Source organism: Macrobrachium nipponense, chromosome 24 (assembly GCF_015104395.2).
Source record: "Macrobrachium nipponense isolate FS-2020 chromosome 24, ASM1510439v2, whole genome shotgun sequence".
NCBI classification, from domain to species: domain Eukaryota; kingdom Metazoa; phylum Arthropoda; class Malacostraca; order Decapoda; family Palaemonidae; genus Macrobrachium; species Macrobrachium nipponense.
Window position 1 is genome coordinate 29647006 of NC_061091.1, and position 20460 is coordinate 29667465.

The 20460-nt window shown below is 37.7% G+C and overlaps 1 protein-coding gene across 1 annotated transcript in view; it reads left to right on the forward strand.

The window, feature by feature from the left end:
- LOC135205540 (sodium-independent sulfate anion transporter-like) overlaps positions 1-20460 on the forward strand; it is a 108710-nt gene that overhangs the window by 68517 nt on the left and 19733 nt on the right. Inside the window, exons 4-5 of the mRNA XM_064236297.1 lie at positions 13487-13682; positions 20317-20460. The exon at positions 20317-20460 is cut by the window's right edge and continues 77 nt beyond it. Coding sequence (XP_064092367.1) covers positions 13487-13682; positions 20317-20460 — 340 coding nt within the window. The remainder of the gene's footprint in view (positions 1-13486; positions 13683-20316) is intronic.

Consider the following 20460-nt stretch of genomic DNA (forward strand, 5'->3'; position numbering starts at 1 on the left):
CCTGAAAATATTTACCGGGTTTATTAGCCTTTGTAGAGCACATTTCTCGCCCTTTCCCCTAAATCTTCCTCCTACCCCTACCTTCCCCCATCCCCCGGGCCACTTCTGGCGGGCCCGCAAAATATTTGGGGATGATCAGAGGTGGAAAATATATGAGTATATATATATAGTATTCGCTGTGGATGATGATGGAAACCATTCTGATATCTCGTTTGGCTTTCGCCATATTTTTGGCTGGTCTAGATATTATTATTATTATTATTATTATTATTATTATTATTATTATTATTATTATTATTATTATTATTATGTTATTATTATTATTCCCGGGTGAATGGTGGTAAAAGAGTAGCCGGAAATAAACAAAAGACTAGGTAATGAGAAGGAATAAAAAAAGTTGGTAAAATGAGGAACTGAAAGGCATAGAGAGAGAGAGAGAGAGAGAGAGGAGAGAGAGAGAGAGAGAGAGAGAATGAAGGGAATGGGGAAGAAGAAAACAAAATTAACAGAGTAAGATAATGATAAATAAAGAGAAAGAAAAGATAAGCTTTTTAAGTATGGTGAAGTATTCTACAAATATAGTGACAGAATATAGTGCAAGAATAATATGACGCTGTAAGGGATACCCTAGCGGTGATGGTGAAGAGAAATCCAATAAAACTTTACAGTCGGAGCTGAGAGAGAGAGAGAGAGAGAGAGTAGAGAGAGAGAGAGAGAGAGAGAGAGAGAGAACGTCAGTGCGCGCGCGCAGACGCGAAATGAGATAAAGTCCATTTGTGTGAGATATATTGGATATGTTACCTGGGTTATAGCCAAAGTTTCTCTGTATTGCCCTTTTTCATCGTCTCTCTCTCTCTCTCTCTTTAAGCCCCAGAGGAAACCGGTTCACGTCAAAGAAAGATAACTATTATCCTTTAACAGGGAAATTGTCGACCCTCTCTCTCTCTCTCTTTCTCTCTCTCAGCCTCAGAGGAAACCGGTTATTTACAGATACTATCATCCGTTTAACAGGGAAATTGTAGGCTCTCTCTCTCTCTATCTCTCTCTCTCTCTCTCTCTCTCTCTCTCTCTCGCTCAGCTTCTGAGGAAACCGGTTACTTACAAATACTGTTATCAGCTTAACATATATATATATATATATATAATATATATATATATATATATATATATATATATATATATAATATATATACATATATATTTGTAGTATATATAAAATATATATATATATATATATATATATATATATATATATATATATATATATATATACATACTATATATATATATATATATATATATATTATATAAGATTTATATATATAAATATATATATATATATATGCATAAATAAAATATTCCAGTATGTGAATATAAGAAGGAAGAGAGAGAGAGAGAGAGAGAAAGAATACATCTCACATAGCTCCCAAACGTGCAAACGAGGTATAAGGAAACCACTCTCCCCTTTCAGGGGAAAAATGGCCTGAAAATATTTACCGGGTTTATTAGCCTTTGTAGAGCACATTTCTCGCCCTTCCCCCATAAATCTTCTTCCACCTACCTACCATTCACCCCATCCCCCACCAATTCTGGCGGGCCCGCAACAAAATATTGGGGATGATCAGAGGTGGAAAATATATGAGTATATATATATAGTATTCGCTGTGGATGATGATGGAAACCATTCTGATATCTCGTTTGGCTTTCGCCATATTTTTGGCTGGTCTAGATATATTATTATTATTATTATTATTATTATTATTATTATTATTATTATTATTATTATTCCCGGGTGAATGGTGGTTAAAAGAGCAGCCGGAAATAAACAAAAGACTAGGTAATGAGAAGGAATAAAAAGTTGGTAAAATGAGGAACTGAAAGGCATAGAGAGAGAGAGAGAGAGAGAGAGAGAGAGAGAGAGAGAGACCTTTACCTTACAGACCTTACATCTTGTTCGGGTTGCCCCACAGGTCCCTCAGTGTGAGGCACCTCTAATGTATCTACCAGAGAGTTGCTAGTACATCTTCCGGTATATTTTGCATCTTCCAATCTTGGATGGTCTGGGATGCGTTTAGATATACATTGTCGAGCTTATTCTTAAACCTTAAAAACACATTAACCACATCTACTCACACTCCATGAAATCTCAGACTGAGCTGGCAACGCATTTGAATAGACGCTGCATTATATTTATCGATGCTGGTGCGTTAGTGGGATTAATGTCCTGTTGGCTTTCCTTACTTTTCCGGGTATATGTTTTGGGCACTATTAATCTTACTCTGCTTGCTCTTTCTGATATTTTTAGTTCCATGATATTTTCTGCTAATTCCTTCTATCTGTTTCCATGCCTGAATTATCATGTAGCGTTCTCTTCTCCTTTCTAGACTATATAATTTTAAGAATTGTAGTCTTTCCCAGTAGTCTAGGTCCTTAACTTCTTCTATTCTAGCTGTAAAGGACCTTTGTACACTCTCTATTTGTGCAATATCCTTTTGATAGTGTGGGTACCATATCATATTGCAATATTCAAGTGGACTACGAACATATGTTTTATAAAGCATAATCCAATGTGTTCAGCTTTCTGTTTTGTTTTGAAGTGCGTAACAACATTCCATTTTTGTTTTTGATTTACATTTTGCCAACAGAGTTGCTATTTGATCATTGCATAAACATGTCCATTCATCATCACACCAAGGTCTTTAACTGCTTCCTTATTTGTGATGGTCTCATTATTAGGTCCCTTATATGCATATAGCTTTCTTTCTCTGTCTCCATAATTTATTGATTCAAATTTATCAGAGTTAAATACCATCCTATTTACCTCTGCCCAATCATATACTTTGTTAAGGTCTCTTTGTAGAGCGTTCCTATTCTTCATCACAAGTTTTAATTTCTCTACTATTCTTGTGTCATCTGCGAAACTACTCACTACCGAATCCTCACATTATTGTCTATGTCTTCAATCTAATAACAAACAGTATGCAGCTAACACCGTACTTGCGGCACACCGGATATTACCTGACTTCATCGATTTCTCGTCGTTTGCAATAACTATCTGTTTTCTATTGTGTAAAAAATTCTTTTAACCATCTCCTACTTATTCTTGTGTCATCTGCGAAACTACTCACTACCGAATCCTTCACATTATTGTCTATCTTTCAATTCATAATAACAAACAGTATTGCAGCTAACACCGTACCTTGCGGCACACCGGATATTACCTTGACTTCATCGATTTCTCGTCGTTTGCAATAACTATCTGTTTTCTGTTGTCTGTAAAAATTCTTTTAACCATCTTCTACTTTATCCACGATATTTGTGTTTTCTAATTTTCTTCGCTAATATTATGGTCTACTTTATCAAAAGCTTTTGCAAAGTCTAAATAAACCACATCTGTTTCATTTTCCGCTTTTCATATTTTGAATATGTTCTCACGGTGGACTAACAGTTGGGTTTGTGTACTTTTTCCGGGTACGAAACCATGTTGTCCGTTTATTAAACAAACTTATTTTTATTAAAGTTTCATAATATTTTTCTTCATTACCCTTTCATACACTTTCATAATATGTGATGTTTAGACTCACAGGTCCTATAATTAACTTGAATTCTAGTCTTGATCCACTTTTGAAAGTAGGGGGTAATATATGCTAATTTATGCTCATCATAAATCTTGCCTGTATCTACACTTTGTCTTAATAATATTGCAAGTGGCTTTGCGATAGAATGAACTACTTTCTTTAACAAAATAGCAGGAATTCCATCAGGCCCTGCAGCAGCTCCATTTTTAATTTCATTAATAGCCTGCACAATATCAGCTTCATTAATATCTATGTCAGCTAAATCATTCACTATTTTCATCCCTTACTTCTATATCATTATCTTCATTATCTATTTCTAGGGGTGAATTCTCTATTATATCGTTCATGACAGTATGTTGCAAATTTCCTTTTTTTCATTCGTAATCTCCCTTCAATTCTCAGAGGGCCTATTTCTATTCTTCTTTTATTCATCTTCTTCGCATATGAGTATAATAGCTTGGGGTTTTGCTTGATATTTAATAGGGTTTTTTCTTCCAAGTCCCGTTTTCATTTTTCTTTTGATTGTATAATCTTTTGTTCTGCATTTTCTATCTTACTTTTAGTTCTATAACTTTCCATGCATTTTTTTCTTTTGCAAGACCTTTTTTCCACTTTCTGATTTTCTGGAACAAGATCCTTCTGTCTCTTGGTATGCATGAATGATGTTTACTTTTCTTCTTCGGGTATATTTTTCCACTATTTTCCCAAATATATATAATATCTCCGTATTTACCCTTATCTCATCTTACGAAAATGTTATCCCAACCCAATCTTTGTTTAATTCTTCATTAATTTCTGACCATTTTATATTTTTACTGTAGAAGTTGTTTATTTTCCATTCCTTCCACTTTTTCATTTACTTGCTTTATCTCTATTGTTCAATTGCTTTGGGAATGGAACTGTTAATTCTATGACATTATGGTCTGAAATATTCGCATTATAAACTATTATTTCTTTAACATAATTCATCTCGTTCACAAAATACTAGGTCTAAAGTATTTTTCCTTTCTTGTTGGCAGGTGATTTATTTGTTGAAGTTGTATTCTAGTAGCATATCTAATAGCTTTTCAAATTGCCTCTTATCTTCTGCACTACTATTACTCTCTTTTTTATATGTATAAGTACAACCACAATCTCCTATTCGTTCTTTCCATTCTACGAAAGGAAAGTTGAAGTCACCAGATAGGAGAATAGTCCAGTCCTTGTGATTTCTACATATATCATCCAATTTTTCAATTATTAAGTCAACTCGTTAGTATTAGGAGGTCTATATATACTATGTTCATCAATTTTTCAGATTCAAATTCTACCGCTATTAGTTCACATTCTGAGTTACTAGATTTGTTCTATATATTTTTCCTTTTTCTTGTTTTTTGTCTTTCCCATATATTGCGGTTCCCCCCTCTTGATTCCTATTTTTTCTGATCTGATTCTAAAGTTTGGAACCCTTTTATTTGATCATCATTCCCAGTCTCTTGGGAATACCAGGTTTCACTTATATTCATTATATCTATTTTCTTTTCATTTTGGGTTAGTTCTTCTAAGTACTCTATTTTTCTTTTGAGTTACTCGTAACTAAACCCTGCGCATTCATCACTATGATGGTTTGCGTGTTTTCTCCTTCATTTAATACTGGTAGTAATAAGGATTTTCCCATGTCTCTTTCCTGTTCTAGGTATGTGTTCTTTTTTTCATTTCCAGAAATTAGACATTAAAAAATCCAACTTTTCCATAATATTGATCTTCCTTCATCATAATTATTCATTTGTGTCTGAATCTGCAATTTTCTCCGTTTCTGCAATATCCTCTTGCATAATAAATACAGTTATTATCTCTTGAGTAGAATTTCGGAGCTGATGTTTTTGAAATTTTTTGCCTGAACACCTCTGCATATCTCATTGGTGGTTTGCTTTTCTCTTTTACCTGATATTCTTGATTTCTCTCTTTATTTGTTTCTTTCTTATTTTGGATTTTGGTTTTATTACTTGGTTGGTTATTTATTTGATTATGATCATGGCTACAGGGTGCATATATTTGCATTTTTTGTCGAACTTACATCCTTTTCCTTCTTTTAGGTTTTTACATATTTTTGGATGCAGATCTCTGCAATCATCCCCATATCCATCTAAGTATGCACATTTACCATATATTTCATAGTTTTGACATATCTTTAGGATGTTTGTAGTAACATCTTTCTCCAAATCTGCAATTCCCTCTTTTCAAAAGGTTGCAGATTTTCGGTTTTCTTTCTTGTCTATTTTTTCCTCTTTCCCGTCATTGTATAGATCTGGGTAGAGCTCTTCGGATTTGCTTTTCTGTTGTAATATCGTAATTTATTTCTTCGTAGGTATGCTGCTTATTGCCTCTATGAGAGTATCCAATGAGTATCTCTGCATCCAATACTTTTATCTTGGTTTTGTATTGTTTTTCCATTATTTTTTTCTGTCATTTCAGTTTTGTTTTTACTTCTCTTCCGTTTTCCTCTTCTTCTTTTTTCTTCTTCTTCCTCTTCCTCTTGCTTCATCCTCAACTATTTGTACATTCAATCTTGATTTAATAACATTGTCTATCCATGATAGACAGTGAACAAAAAATTCTTGTATCTTTTCTCAAACTTGTATTACCTCAAGCACACTGTGGTGGGGTCGGAATGTGAATGCAGCACATTTTCTGATTAGGTTTTGTGAGGGAGACTATGCTATACCAAACTTACACAGTTTGCATGCTTTTGGCATTCTTTTTCTAATGCATCAATTAGGATATTCACGAAAGATTCACTTATCATTTTTCTTTGTCGGAATATGTTGGTTTATGTATATTTTCTTAATGAGTCTCTTGACCACTTGGATTTTATTTGGAACTTCTTCAATTATTTTCAAGATGTTTTCATTAGATTTGTTCCAGTTTGAAGGATTATATCCTTCTAATATATCTATGAATGCTTTTGTATCTTTTTGGTTAGGACTGTTGCTGATTTCATAGATGAGAAATGCCAGTTCCCTTCCTGCTACCTCATCGTATTGCGAATCTGCTAGACATGCCAAATTACGCCACCTCTTCCCGCAGTTGGAACTTACTGCCATCTTGTTCTGATTTATAGTATTACACTTGATAAACTAACTTAGGAGACGCTTTATCCTACTATTTTCACACTAATCTTATCACCGATAGTTCACGAACACTTCTAGATATTTCTCAAATTCTAGTCGTATGTTAAACTTGTGATATCTGTTGATTAATCTGACTTCACGCGGGTACGACTCACCAAGCAAGATGGCTACTTACGGGAGAGAGAGAGAGAGAGAGAGAGAGAGAGAGAGAGAATGAATAAAAAAGGGAAGAAGAAAACAAAATTAACAGAGTAAGATAATGATAAATAAAGGGAGAAAGAAAAGATTAGCTTTTTAAGTATGGTGAAGTATTCTACAAATATAGTGACAGAATATAGTGCAAGAATAATATGACGCTGTAAGGGATACCCTAGCGGTGATGGTGAAGAGAAATCCAATAAACTTTACAGTCGGAGCTGAGAGAGAGAGAGAGAGAGAGAGAGAGAGAGAGAGAACGTCAGTGCGCACGCGCAGACGCGAAATGAGATAAAGTCCATTTGTGTGAGATATATTGGATATGTTACCTGGGTTATAGCCAAAGTTTCTCTGTCTTGCCCTTTTTCATCTCTCTCTCTCTCTCTCTTTCTCTTTAAGCCTCAGAGGAAACCGGTTACTCAAAGATACTATTATCCCTTTAACAGGGAAATTGTCGGCCCTCTCTCTCTCTTTCTCTCTCTCTCAGCCTCAGAGGAAACCGGTTATTTACAGATACTATCATCCGTTAACAGGGAAATTGTAGCTCTCTCTCTCCTCTCTCTCTCTCTCTCTCTCTCTCTCTCTCTCTCTCGCTCAGCTTCTGAGGAAACCGGTTACTTACAAATACTGTTATCAGCTTAACACACACACATATATATATATATATATATATATATATATATATATATATATATATATATATATATATATAATAGATATACATATATAGTTATGTATATATAAAAATATATATATATATATATATATATATATATATATATATATATATATATATATATATATATATATACATATATATATCTATATATATATATATATAACTACACATGCATATATTTTCTTACAATTGTATGGAATTACATGGCAAATATGTATGTATGTATGTATGTATGTATGTATATGTATGTATGTATGCATGCATAAACACTCGGATTTGACGTTCCAATAATTTGCCAAATTACCCCAAGAAACCATTGTAAACAGAAATGTCTGCATATTCCAAAATAATTTCTAGGAGAGATAATAAACAGTACGATTCTATCTCTCCCCAGAGAGAGAGAGAGAGAGAGAGAGAGAGAGAGAGAGAGAGATTATCTTTTGTAAATTACCGGAAAAAATTAGGACGCGAAGGTAACCTGTATAGTAAGACATATGTTTACGACGTGTAATAAGTCACTATCGATTAGTCGTCACGGAGAGAGAGAGAGAGAGAGAGAGAGAGAGAGAGAGAGAGAGAGAGATTAATTAGGCTTAGAACCTTGAACCTGGATCTATCAAGAGCGGCTTCGGAGGTCACAGTTACGAGAGAGATTTTCTTAGGCCTATGAACCTGCCTTGGATTTATCAAGAGGGCTTACAGAGGTTAGAATTAAGAAAGAGAGAGAGAGAGAGAGAGAGAGAGAGAGAGAGAGAGAGAGAGAGACTAAAGCCCAAAAGAGAGAGTAGGATTCTAACCTCGAAGGATTTCGGAATTGCAGGATAAATGACGAAGGGTAATTTCTCATTATTAGGACTTGATTTAGGTTTCTCGCAAAGGTGTCATGGGTGAGATAATTAATTGCCCTGGGATTTCAATAGCTGATTATGTTCGTCGAGGAAGTAATTGTTATTGAGAGAGAATAAGAATTACCCAAATAACAGTATAATTTGGTTAGATAAGCATCAAGACACGTACAGATAACGTAGTCAAGTGGGACTAGACATATTATATATATATATATATTTTATATATATATATATATATATATATATATATATATATATATATACTATATATATATATATTTATTTTATTTATATATATTTAGAATAATAGATATATATATATATATATATACATATATATATATATATATATATATATACATATATATATGATATATATTATATATATAAAACGTATATATATATATATAATATATATATATATATATAATATAACACATAAACTGGTAAAAGACACTACCATTTAATATTCAACATTATTCGTAATCTCAGCAAGAGAAATGAAAACTCATCCATAAAAAATAAAATTTTAAAAAATCACGGACGAGATCGGTAAACAAATAACTCGAAATAAGTGATGCCCAACCAGTTTATAATTGAACGGGAATACCCAGGGGCACAGTGTATCCAGGCAAATTGCTTTCCGGAGGAATATTGCGTTCTTTCTCTCCACCCGCCCCCCACCCCCTCCCTCTCTCTCTCTCTCTCACTTCTCTCTCGAGTTTAAATGTATTCCCACATTTTGTGCTTCAAAACTCATAAGTGATAGTTACAGGGATTACGACCTTGAATCATTAGTTGCGTTCTCCCTCTCTCTCTCTCTCCGACGTTAAATCTATTTGCAAAATTCGTGGATGTTTAAGAATATCCTATTTTTTCTGTAGCTGAAACCTCTTGCGTCCTTGTTATCGTGAAGCAATCTTGAATCATTGGTATCTCTCTCTCTCTCTCTCTCTCTCTCTCTCTCTCTCTCTCTATCTTCTCTCTCTCTCTCTCTATACACTGTTTTTATATTTCCTCTCGCAAAGGTTTTTTTACTACCAAATTTTATAGTTCTAGATCGGAAATTCTCCAGGCCACAAAATACGGCCCATTTTATCCAGCTATTTTTTTTTTTTTTTTTTTTTTTTTTTTGTCGATTTCCTGTCGAATGATCCTTCTTCCTTGTTGCTAGGAGTCTCCTTGATATGTTTTATTATTATTGAAGCCTGCGCGCATATTGAAATTAAAAACAAAACTCTATTGCAAAAACTATTTCTTTATCTCTGGCGTCCTTCAAGGTGTTAATTCTTCACCTTGTCATTTGTGAAAAAGGTTTAAATACATTTTATTTTATTTTGTTTTAGTTACAATTCCCATAACATGATTGGCTAGATTGTTTACAATTTCCCTGGCGTTCTCCAAGTTGTCAATTCTTCACCCTTTTAATTTCTATTCTTTCTTTCTTTTGTGGAATAGATTTAAATTCTTTTTAATTCCTTTGTTTTTCTCACGTTATTTTCAGTTACCTCTTTCTCTTGTTAATTATGAATCAGAAATAATTATTTACATTCTCCTTGATGCGTCAATTTCTTCCTTCATTTTTATATACAAGTAGTGAATCACATTCTCTCTCTCTCTCTCTCTCTCTCTCTCTCTCTCTGCTTTGAATTATCCAATTCTTATTATTGGGGTTTTCTGAAAGCATTTTATCCTCCCTGTGACAGTAATGGACAGTCTCTCTCTCTCTCTCTCTCTCTCTCTCTCCTCTCTCTCTCTCTCTCTCTCGGAAGATTTTTCCCAATAAAAGTGCCATTCAACACACACATCCACATCTCCGGGCCGTTCATAGAGAGAGAGAGAGAGAGAGAGAGAGAGAGAGAGAGAGAGAGAGATTGCTTCATTATTACTTCCCGTTTCTCTCCGTCAATTGTCACAATTTCAAGGACCTTTGTGAGAGAAAATAAATATATATCCTCAATTTCTTTCTTTGTCTCCATTGCCAGAACTTCTTCCACTGAGAGAGAGAGAGAGAGAGAGAGAGAGAGAGAGAGAGAGAGAGAGAGAGAGAACAGATAACGCCTAAGGTACATCAAGGCGTTTACATCAAGTCTCAAGTAAAATGAAGATCTAGAAATATCCGGTTTAATTTTGCGAATGTCATGTTATTTTTTTTTCTATCACGTAAACTGGAATCATCCTGTTATAGATCCCGGTACAGTCTTTAAGTCTCTCTTTCTCTCTCTCTCTCTCTCTCTCTCTCTCTCTCTCTCTCTCAACCGGTAAATGGGAATAATCAGGTTCTTGTCTGTATGTAAAACTGGGAATTTCCAAGTTTGTGTATGTATGTTTGCATGTATATACTATATACCTGAATATACATAAATATAAATACATGTAAAAATAAATATATACATACATACGCACACTACTTATATATATATATATATATAATATATATAGTATATATACATATATATATATATATATATATATATATATATACGTATATGATCCGTAGGCCGGCATTGCTTTAAACTGTAATATCCTCGCTATATTTCATCGTAGAAGAAAAGTAGGAGGGCATATTAGGATCCTCATGAAAGTCTTATACCAAAATAATGTTTTTCATTTTCTCTCGAATAATAATAAAAGAAAGTTGGCATGGTCGGATATCTGGACGAAAACTGTCACACTGTTTTAGAAACAATTCCTATAAAATCTGCATAGTATATGGTCCGAATTTGGTTCAATTCGGTCCAGTAGTTTTCGCCGTCTATAGCGAATATAAATACATACATATACATATATACATACATACATACAATATAGTCCGACCGTCAGTTTTAATATACTATGTGTGTGTGCTGTGTTTGTATGTGTGGGTGTGAGTGTGTGTGTATGTATGTGTATATATATATATATATATACTATATATATATATATATATATATATATAGATATAGATATAGATATAGATATAGATGTTATATATATATATATATATATATATATATATACATGCGAAACACGTGCGAAAGATTTATTACAGGCTCTAGGGCTTCATTGGACGAGTGGTTTACGTGCTCGCCTACCGATTCCGTAGTCGCTAGTTCAACTCCCCGCGCTGCCAACACTGAATCAGAGGAATTTATTTCTGGTGATTAGAACTGCATTTCGCGACATAATGTGGTTCGGATCCCACAATAAGCTGTAGGTCCCGTTGCTAGGTAACCAACTGGTTCCTAGCCATGTAAACATATCTAATCCTTCGGGCCAGCCCTAGGAGAGCTGCTAATCAGCACAGTGGTCTGGTTAAACTAAGGTATACTTAACTACAGGCTCTTTGTGGCGTCCCCTCGGCCCCTAGCTGCAACTCTTTTCATTCATTTTACTGTACCTCCGTTCCTATTCGCTTCCTTCCATATTGCTTCCCTCAACCCTGTCCTCATGATTGTTCCGTAGTGCAACAATAAAAAAAAAAAAGGGTTTCCTCCTGTTACACCTGCAAATCAATCTTTTTGACCCCGAATTTCCATTTCAGCGCTGAATGACCTCATCAGAGGTTCCAGCCCTTTTCCTCCGGCCAAAATTTCATATTCCCGTCTTCCCAGTAATGGCAAAGTTCGTAAATACCCAAGGAATGGGTATATATACCCTCTTCGTTTACTTGTGCAAGAATATGTAAGACACTTTACTTCGTGTATACGCAAGTGGTATTCGGACACTTTGCTACATGTCCTCAAGTGGTAAAGTTGAAAGATTTCCGCTGATTGCCAAGTAATGGACGAGTAAAGTATCGTAATACCCAAGAAATGTGTATAAATACCCATTCATTTGCGATAAGTATTTCTGTACACAAGAAATTTCAGACAACTTTACCAAGTGCATACAAGTGGTCTTCAAACACTTTACCACTTGTCCACAAGTGGTAAAACAGAAGTAACGGACGAAATGTCCTCAAACCCAGGTAATGTACATAAATAGCCCTTCTGCTTGTGCAAGAAGAGCACGTTTGTACCCAAAGCAAAGCGTAACCCTGGAAGGCAGTACTCGCGCGAGCGTTATCTAGCCCCATCCGGAATACCTTGGATATAATGTCCCATCTTTTTCCTCTTCTTCTTCTTCCTCTCGGGTAAAAAAGATGAGTCACAACAAGGCCAAGGGAGAGCATCCCCTGAAGAGACTGAGGTGGGGGTCACCTTCCATTTGGGCCATTCCTGGAACGCGTAAACTGGCTAGAACTGACTCGGCACCTTTTTGTGATCACGCCCCAGTACGGATCTGGTTGGTTGTTGTGGTGACTGTTCCGAGGAGAAGTGCGTATGTGTGTGTGTCTGAGAGAGAGAGAGAGAGAGAGAGAGAGAGAGAGAGAGAGAGAGAATTTGCGTATGTGCGTGTTATGAATGCGTGAGGTATTTTTGCATAATGTATATATTTATTCCTCTTCTTTTTTTTTCTCACCTTTCAGATGTGAATGGATTTACTGCCTCTCTCTCTCTCTCTCTCTCTCTCTCTCTCTCTCTCTCTCTCATATCTGGCAATTTCATGTTTCTGCTTTCTTTTAAATTCAGAATTCTCTGTTTGTGTTTGTACTGCATTCTAGAGTAATATATGTTGCAACCCCCCCCCCCCCCCACTACCCCCACCCCTCTGCACCAATCCTCTTGCACCCTCCATCCTCACAATATCTGAAAACCTGTTTACAATCAGCCAAAACCTCCAGCTATCCTCAAAATCTGTCAAACCCTTGACAAAACCCTTGTACTACGTATGTTTTTATAATTTGCCAAAGCCTTTAAGTAACCTTAAATTCAGTCAAGGCCTTGACCAAACCCTTGCACCTTTATCCTTGCAATTTCCCAAAACCTTTACAAATCCTTTGTAACTTTATCCTTACAATCTGCCAAAACCCTTCAGTATCCTAAAAATCTGTCATGGCCTTGACTAAACCCTTGTACCTTTATCCATAGGATTCTCTAAACCCTTGACAAAAAAACATAAAAAAAACTGTCCCTTTACGCATAACCTCCACAACAACAACAAAATAAATGAAATAACTCTAAAGCAACCCTCTCTTCTTCTCCCCCAAAACAGTACGGTCTCTACTCAGCCTTCATGGGCTGCTTCGTCTACCTGTTCTTCGGCTCGACGATGGACCTCAACATCGGCCCTACGGCTATCATGGCTCTGATGACACTTCAGTACACAAGCAACGGAGGACCTGATTACGCCGTTTTGCTCTGTCTCATCTCCGGGCTTATTGAACTCGTCGCCGGAATCATCAATTTGGGTAAGAGGGTCTGACAAGGACTCGCGAGAAAGGGGACATTGTAACCAAAGTAAATAAATAAATAAATGGAAACTGGGTGACTCGTTGAGTCACTGATGACATGGTGACGGGATGGAATCAAACTGACTCTCGGGATTCTGGGGAGGGTCACAAGACCAAGTAAGGGACCTTGTAACCAAAAAAAAAAAATGAGTAAGAAATAAATAAATAAATAAATAGGTAAAAAAAAAATTAGAAACTGGATGACTCACGAGTCACTGATGAGGTTTTCAAGTAACGGAATCAAACTAAACTGACTCGCAAGGTTTTGTTGATGGTCACAAGTTCAAAAGGATACATTGTAACCAAAAAAATAAATCAAATAAATAAATAAATAAGCAGAAACTGGATGGATGAGGATAATAGCATGATGGGCAGATGATGATAACTGGATTCTGCTTGAGGGAAAGATAGCAGGAGAGCTGCTATAACACTTGCCTCTGAATGGTTGAATCAAGCTAGGAAATGACTCTTCTTGAGGAAGTTTTGACAGATAGGGCATAATTATCACATAGGGAAGATTAGGTATCAAAACGGTACTTATTAAAAAGGAACAATAGTTATTAAAGCAGTGCGTATTAAATAAAGATGATTGGTTAGTAAAGAAGTCAGACTAGGTATTTAAACGGTGCATATTAATTAAAGCTTTGTACATTCTCTAATTTGGTTCCCTTTGCTCATCTGTTCGTTTTTAATATTCCAGACTCACTCACTTTCCTGGTGAAAGGCAGATTCTTGGAAAACACAAAAGTCACTGCCACTTCCCAGTCCTCACTGCTGCTACCCTTAAAAGGCTGCTAGCTAACTAACGGATGTAAATCTCGGAAATATATACAATTAGAAAGCCCCTCCTGGATCCTACGTGCCTATTTATTCAATTCTTCGACCCTATTTGGCTGCGGGGGTCGAGGTTGTAGTGCTTTCACTGCCTTTATTCCAAATGACTCATCTGTTTTAGAAATGTACCCCAAAGGTTCACTAAAACAGGACCTCTTCAAGCTACACTAAAATGATTCATGTATTTGAGATTCGTCATCTGGCGTAGTAACAGAATTATAAATCAGTTTAGTTGTAAATGCCCCCAAAGATTCACTAAAATATGACCCTTAACGGTCATCAGCTATCTTGGCACCGGGAGTCACTTTTGGGTGGAAAAATACTGAAATTTTCCTCTCAAATTAATTATTATTATTATTATTATTATTATTATTATTATTATTATTATTATTATTATTATTATTATTATTATTATTATTATTCAGAAAATAAACCTCTGTTCATATGAAACAAACCCACGGTGATCATTTACTTAAAATTCAAGTTGCCAAAGAATGTGGTATTTCATTTGAAAGAATTTACAGAAGACAACTGGAAATAGGGACAGAAGAGAGCAATCATCAGAAAATTAACAAAGACAGATTAAGAAACAATTATTATTATTATTATTATTATTATTATTATTATTATTATTGTACTTAGGAAGCAGACCCTCTCTCAAGCATACTTTATTAAAAGTAATGGCTACTTCAGCAGCGTTTACACTTGTAGAGATTCTTCTCTATTTTGCGAATAGCGGCTTTTTCCGTGCTACTTAAACAGGCTAGTAGAGCGCCTATAGAGGTCATGGTAAAATACAGGGTCAAAATAGGTGTATATGATTTGAATTTTACAGATATAACTATGATACCATAGTCATCAAAGTCATTAACGATTTTCTCTCTCTCTCTCTCTCTCTCTTCTCTCTCTTTCTTTAATTAAAGCGAGGCTTTCGTCTGGAGCTGCCAGACATCCTCGGGCTGGGAAGCTGAGGGTGGACTGATCTTGGTGCGGTGTCCGTCCTCCTTATATCTGTGGCTGACAGCAGGGGGTCTGCCCCATGCTTGTCTCCTATTGGCTGGTGGCGGTGAGTCTTGTTTTCATTGGCTGCCTGAGCCAGGTCTCAAGCCACTTTCTTCGGGCCGATGGTTGCGTTGCAGCATATCCTGCAGCCGCCTGGACCTCCTAAGCGGCGCTTGTAACATTGATGGGCGTTGCGCTACGCTGTGGGACGTCACGGCTACTTTGATTTCCATCGGCTGCAGGAGTACCTCGTTCGGGGGCGTGTCATCCATAGAGTTGTCATGATCGGTGGTGTCATTGTTGGTGGCAGGTCTTCTCATACTCGTAGGGAGGAGAAATTCTTCCTGCGTCGTATTCAGATTAGGTTTTATTTGCTGGATGAGTAGCGCCTCCAGCAGGCGCAACCGACGGGCATCAGGGGCCTTCCGATGATCTTCGTGTTCTTTATGATGACATCTCGGGAGATGGCCTCGTGATTTGTTTGTGCGGGCGTGATTCTTTATAGACCCCCTCTTGGGCGTGGCACGAGAGTCTCTTCGACAGTCGCATGGTAGTCATACCTACGTAGGCGCCGCTGCATTCGCGGACTGGGCATGTATACTGGTACACTACATGCGTCTGCTTTCAGGGGTTCTCGTGCCTGTGGAGAGGGGTTATTTTTTTCATAAAAAGATCGCGCGTCCTCGATTCTGGTAATATATGATTAGGTCGATATTCTTGGTGTCGTCAGTCGGGGATACATTATCAGAAATAATTTTCTTAATGGCGTCCTCTTCTTCACGGTAATGGGAACTCATGAAGGCTTTGTAGTACAGCTTGATATTATCCTGGGGGCGGGGCTGCGGGCTCTCACTACCGTACCATTTTTCCAGGGCTGTGCGGACTTCCTTGCTGATTAATTTATTTTGAGTACCCGTTATTCACAAGTACTTGGGAGGCGCGGTCGAGTTCCTGGTGAGTGTCCTGCCAGGTTGAGCAGTGGGAGAGGGCCCTCCTGACGAAGGCCCTGACGGTGGTGCTTTTGAATCTGGCGGGGCACTCGCTGTCTCCGTTGAGGCAAAGTCCTAAATTGGTTTTCTTTGTGTAGACTGAAGTACGGAGACCGTCTTCCGTCTTGCTTACAAGGACGTCGAGGAAGGGGAGCCGATCGTCGGAGCTGCGTTCGACTGTGTAGTTCAGCACACTACACTGCTGAAATGCTTGACGGAGGGCTTCTACCTCATCCTCGGCGGTCGACTTGCACAAAGATGTCGTCAATATAACGTCAATATCTTCGGGGTTGGGGCATCCTGGCAAAGACCCGTTCCTCCACGGTGCCCATATAAAAGTTAGCGAAGAGAACCCCCAGTGGGGAGCCCATCGCCACGCCGTCCTTTTGGCGGAAACATCTGGCCACGGTGGGTGGAGAAAGGGGGCCTTCTCGTGCATATCTCCAGCAGCGTACGGGAGCGAGGCTTCCGGTATGTTGAGGGGCGCCGTCGACTGATTCCTGTAGACACGATCAAGGATATATCTATGGTTTCGTCGACAGGCACGTTCGTAAATAGGGACTCTACATCCAGCGAGGCGATAATCCGGTACCAGGGGCGTCCTTGATGGCTTCTCAAGAACTCTGCCGAAGACTGCAGGCTGTACCGACTCGGGACGTAAGGGGTCAAAATTTGGTTGAGGCGTTTAGCCAAGGCGTACGTAGGGGCGGGCGTCTGGCTGATGATCGGCGGAGGGGGTTTCCTTGCTTGTGGGTTTTTACATTGCCATATAAATAGGCATGCTAGTCTCACCTTGTATGGGCGGGAGGTGCACAGCATTGTTGCAGCATTCACTTGCGCTGATGACTCCGTTAGCCTCCCTCTTGATGTCGTCTGTCGGGTTCCTCGTCAGGCGCTCGAACTTTGCTCTCGTCAGACAAAATAGCATCCAGCTTCTCGTGATATTCGGCAGTATCAATCAAGACGAAGGCTGCTGTCTTGTCCGCGCGTCGCACCGTGATGTTCACTTTCTCCTTCAGTTCCTTCGATGCTTTCTTCATCTCCTTGGTGAGGATCCCGCTGGAGTGCGAGCCCCTCTCTGTAAGAGCTTCAGCAAGTAGGAGGGGTTGAAGGGCGTTCTTCGGTTAGTTCTCACGGTGCTCCGGGCTTCGAGTTTGCTGGATGGAGTACTAGGAGCAACTCGATTTCGAGTCTCTTGTCATGAGGCCTGGGTCTCCCGAAATGAAGTGGCAATTAGACCAGCTTCAGAAGGGCGTCTTGATCGGGAGTGGGGTCGTAATCGGTAAGGTTAATGTATCCTTGGGTTCGTTCAGGGATGCGGAGTTTGCCGCGTTCAGGGGAGATGAGCTTGCGCAGGGCACCTCTCATCCGCTGTTTTATGTCGTCCTCCTGAAGGCGGACGAGGCTTCTCTCGATGTTCCCAGGGTACGTTGGTTCCTCTCCTACTGGGTTGTCTACATGTATTGACCCTGTATTTTACCATGACCTCTATAGGCGCTCTACTAGCCTGTTTAAGTAGCACGGAAAAAGCCGCTATTCGCAAAATAGAGAAGAATCTCTACAAGTGTAACGCTGCTGAAGTAGCCATTACTTTTAATAAAGTATTATTATTATTATTATTATTATTATTATTCAGAAGATAAACATATACTCAGATGGAACAAACCCACAGGGACCACTGACTTGAAATTCAAGCTGTCAAGGAACATGGTACTCACTAATTTTGCAAATCAATGCCTATGCCTGTAAACAAAAAAATCGACACTGGCGAGAATTACATATTGTAGACAGACCTCTTGGGATCCGTCATCCCGCAACGATGTTGTGACAGGTATTCTAGTCAGCCGTTGATGATCGGGGAATTATATGATTATGTCTCCCAAGGTTGAAGGTTTCAGTTCAAGGTTGCCACCTCGCTGTTTCTGTCTTGAGGCTTATCAAGACTAATCAAAGCTTGTCACTTGCGCAAGAAGTTAATATTATTATTATTAAAAAATACTCATAGTAACACGAGTCTTGAAATTGAGAAACAAGTCCATAGTTATTTAAATGTATGTATATTTAAAGATAAATCTGTACAGAAAGCTTTCGTTTGTTTGTATGGTGTTTTTACGTTGCATGGAACCAGCGGTTATTCAGCAACGGGACCAACGGCTTTACGTGACTTCCGAACCACGTCGAGAGTGAACTTCTATCACCAGAAATACACATCTCTCACTCCTCAACGGAATAGCCGAGAATCGAACTCGCGACCACCGAAGTGGGACGCCAACACCATACCAACCACGCCACTGAGGCGCTTCAGAAAGCTTTCGGGAAACTGTTCGATTTCCTTTTGAATTGAAAAGAATTACGGGCTGCTCTAGGAGCGAGAGCCCGTGCTGGCATAAGGTCAGCTTAATCTAAAACAACAACTGAAAAGGAAACTCGAACAGTTCTCCGAAAGCTTTCTGTACAGATGTATCTTTAAATAGATGTACATATATACTTAACTGTGGATTTGTTTTCCATTATTATTATTATCATTATTATTCGGGAGATGAACCCTATTCATATGGAAGAAGCCCACTGACTTCAAATCCAACTTTCCAGAGAATAAGGTGTACATTTGAAAAAAAGTAACAGAAGGTGATAAGAAATGCAGAAAGAAGAGATCAATTATCATTAAATAATCAAGGATAGATTAATAAACTAATTATTATTATTATTATTATTATTATTATTATTATTATTATTATAATTATTATTATTATTATTATTATTATTATTATTATTATTATTATTATTATTATTATTATTATTATTATTATTATTATTAAAGAGACGAGCTCTATTCATATGGGACAATCTCACAGGAGCCATTGACTTGGAATTCAAGCTTCCAAAGGATATGGTATTCAACTGAATGGGTCCGCAGAAGATAATAGTACGAAATATAGAAAGAAGAGATCATAGATAAGAAAGCAAAGATAAATTAACAAATAAAAAAAGATAAAAAGGCAAATCATAATTAAAAGCACAAGATCTTTGTGGCCTTCAGAGCTTCCCCTAAAATTCCTTTGCAGAGCAAATTAACATAATTCATTAGAGATATATTCTCGAGACTGGAATTGGAATATAAAATTTAGGACAAAGGCCAAGCGCTGGGACCTCTGAGATCACCCAATGAGCGGGTGGAAAGTAACATGGAAGAAAGAGTATATGAACGGAGGTTCAATAAAAAGAAATGAAAGGAGTGGCAGCTGGGGACCTAAGGGACTCCGGAAAGAACCTTGAGATATTGCCTACGGTTCCAAAATGCTTCTTTTAAAATGCCAGCTGTTCATTTCTTTCGAAAAATGTCCCGATCACATTATTCAAGAAATGACAGTACCAATTATGACTAACCTTGATCACATTAAAAAGAAAAGTCAGTACTATTCTTGACTGTAACCTTGATCATATGACTGTAGAAATGATAGTGCCTATTCTGACTGTAACCTTGATCACATTACTAAGAAAAGATAATACTATTCTTGATTGTAACCTTGATCATATTACTGCAGAACTGGCAGCACCATTTCTGAATGTAAGGCTGATCACATTACTGAAATGACAGTTATCAGTTTTGACTGTAACCTTGAAAGAACAATATTTAAGACATTTTATTCACATTTCTTATCTTTTTGATAAACCACCTACAGAAGAAAAGACAGTATTAGTTCTGACTGTAACCCTGAACAAATGATATTTCAACTTATCATTTCCTCTCTCTCTCTCACCCTCAGGCTTCCTAATCAACTTCATCTCTCAACCGGTGATCAGCGGCTTCACCTCAGCAGCCGCCGTGACAATCGCCTCCTCGCAACTGAAGCCCCTCTTCGGTCTGAAGCTGAAGACGGAGGGCCTCTTGGACACCTGGATGAAGGTGG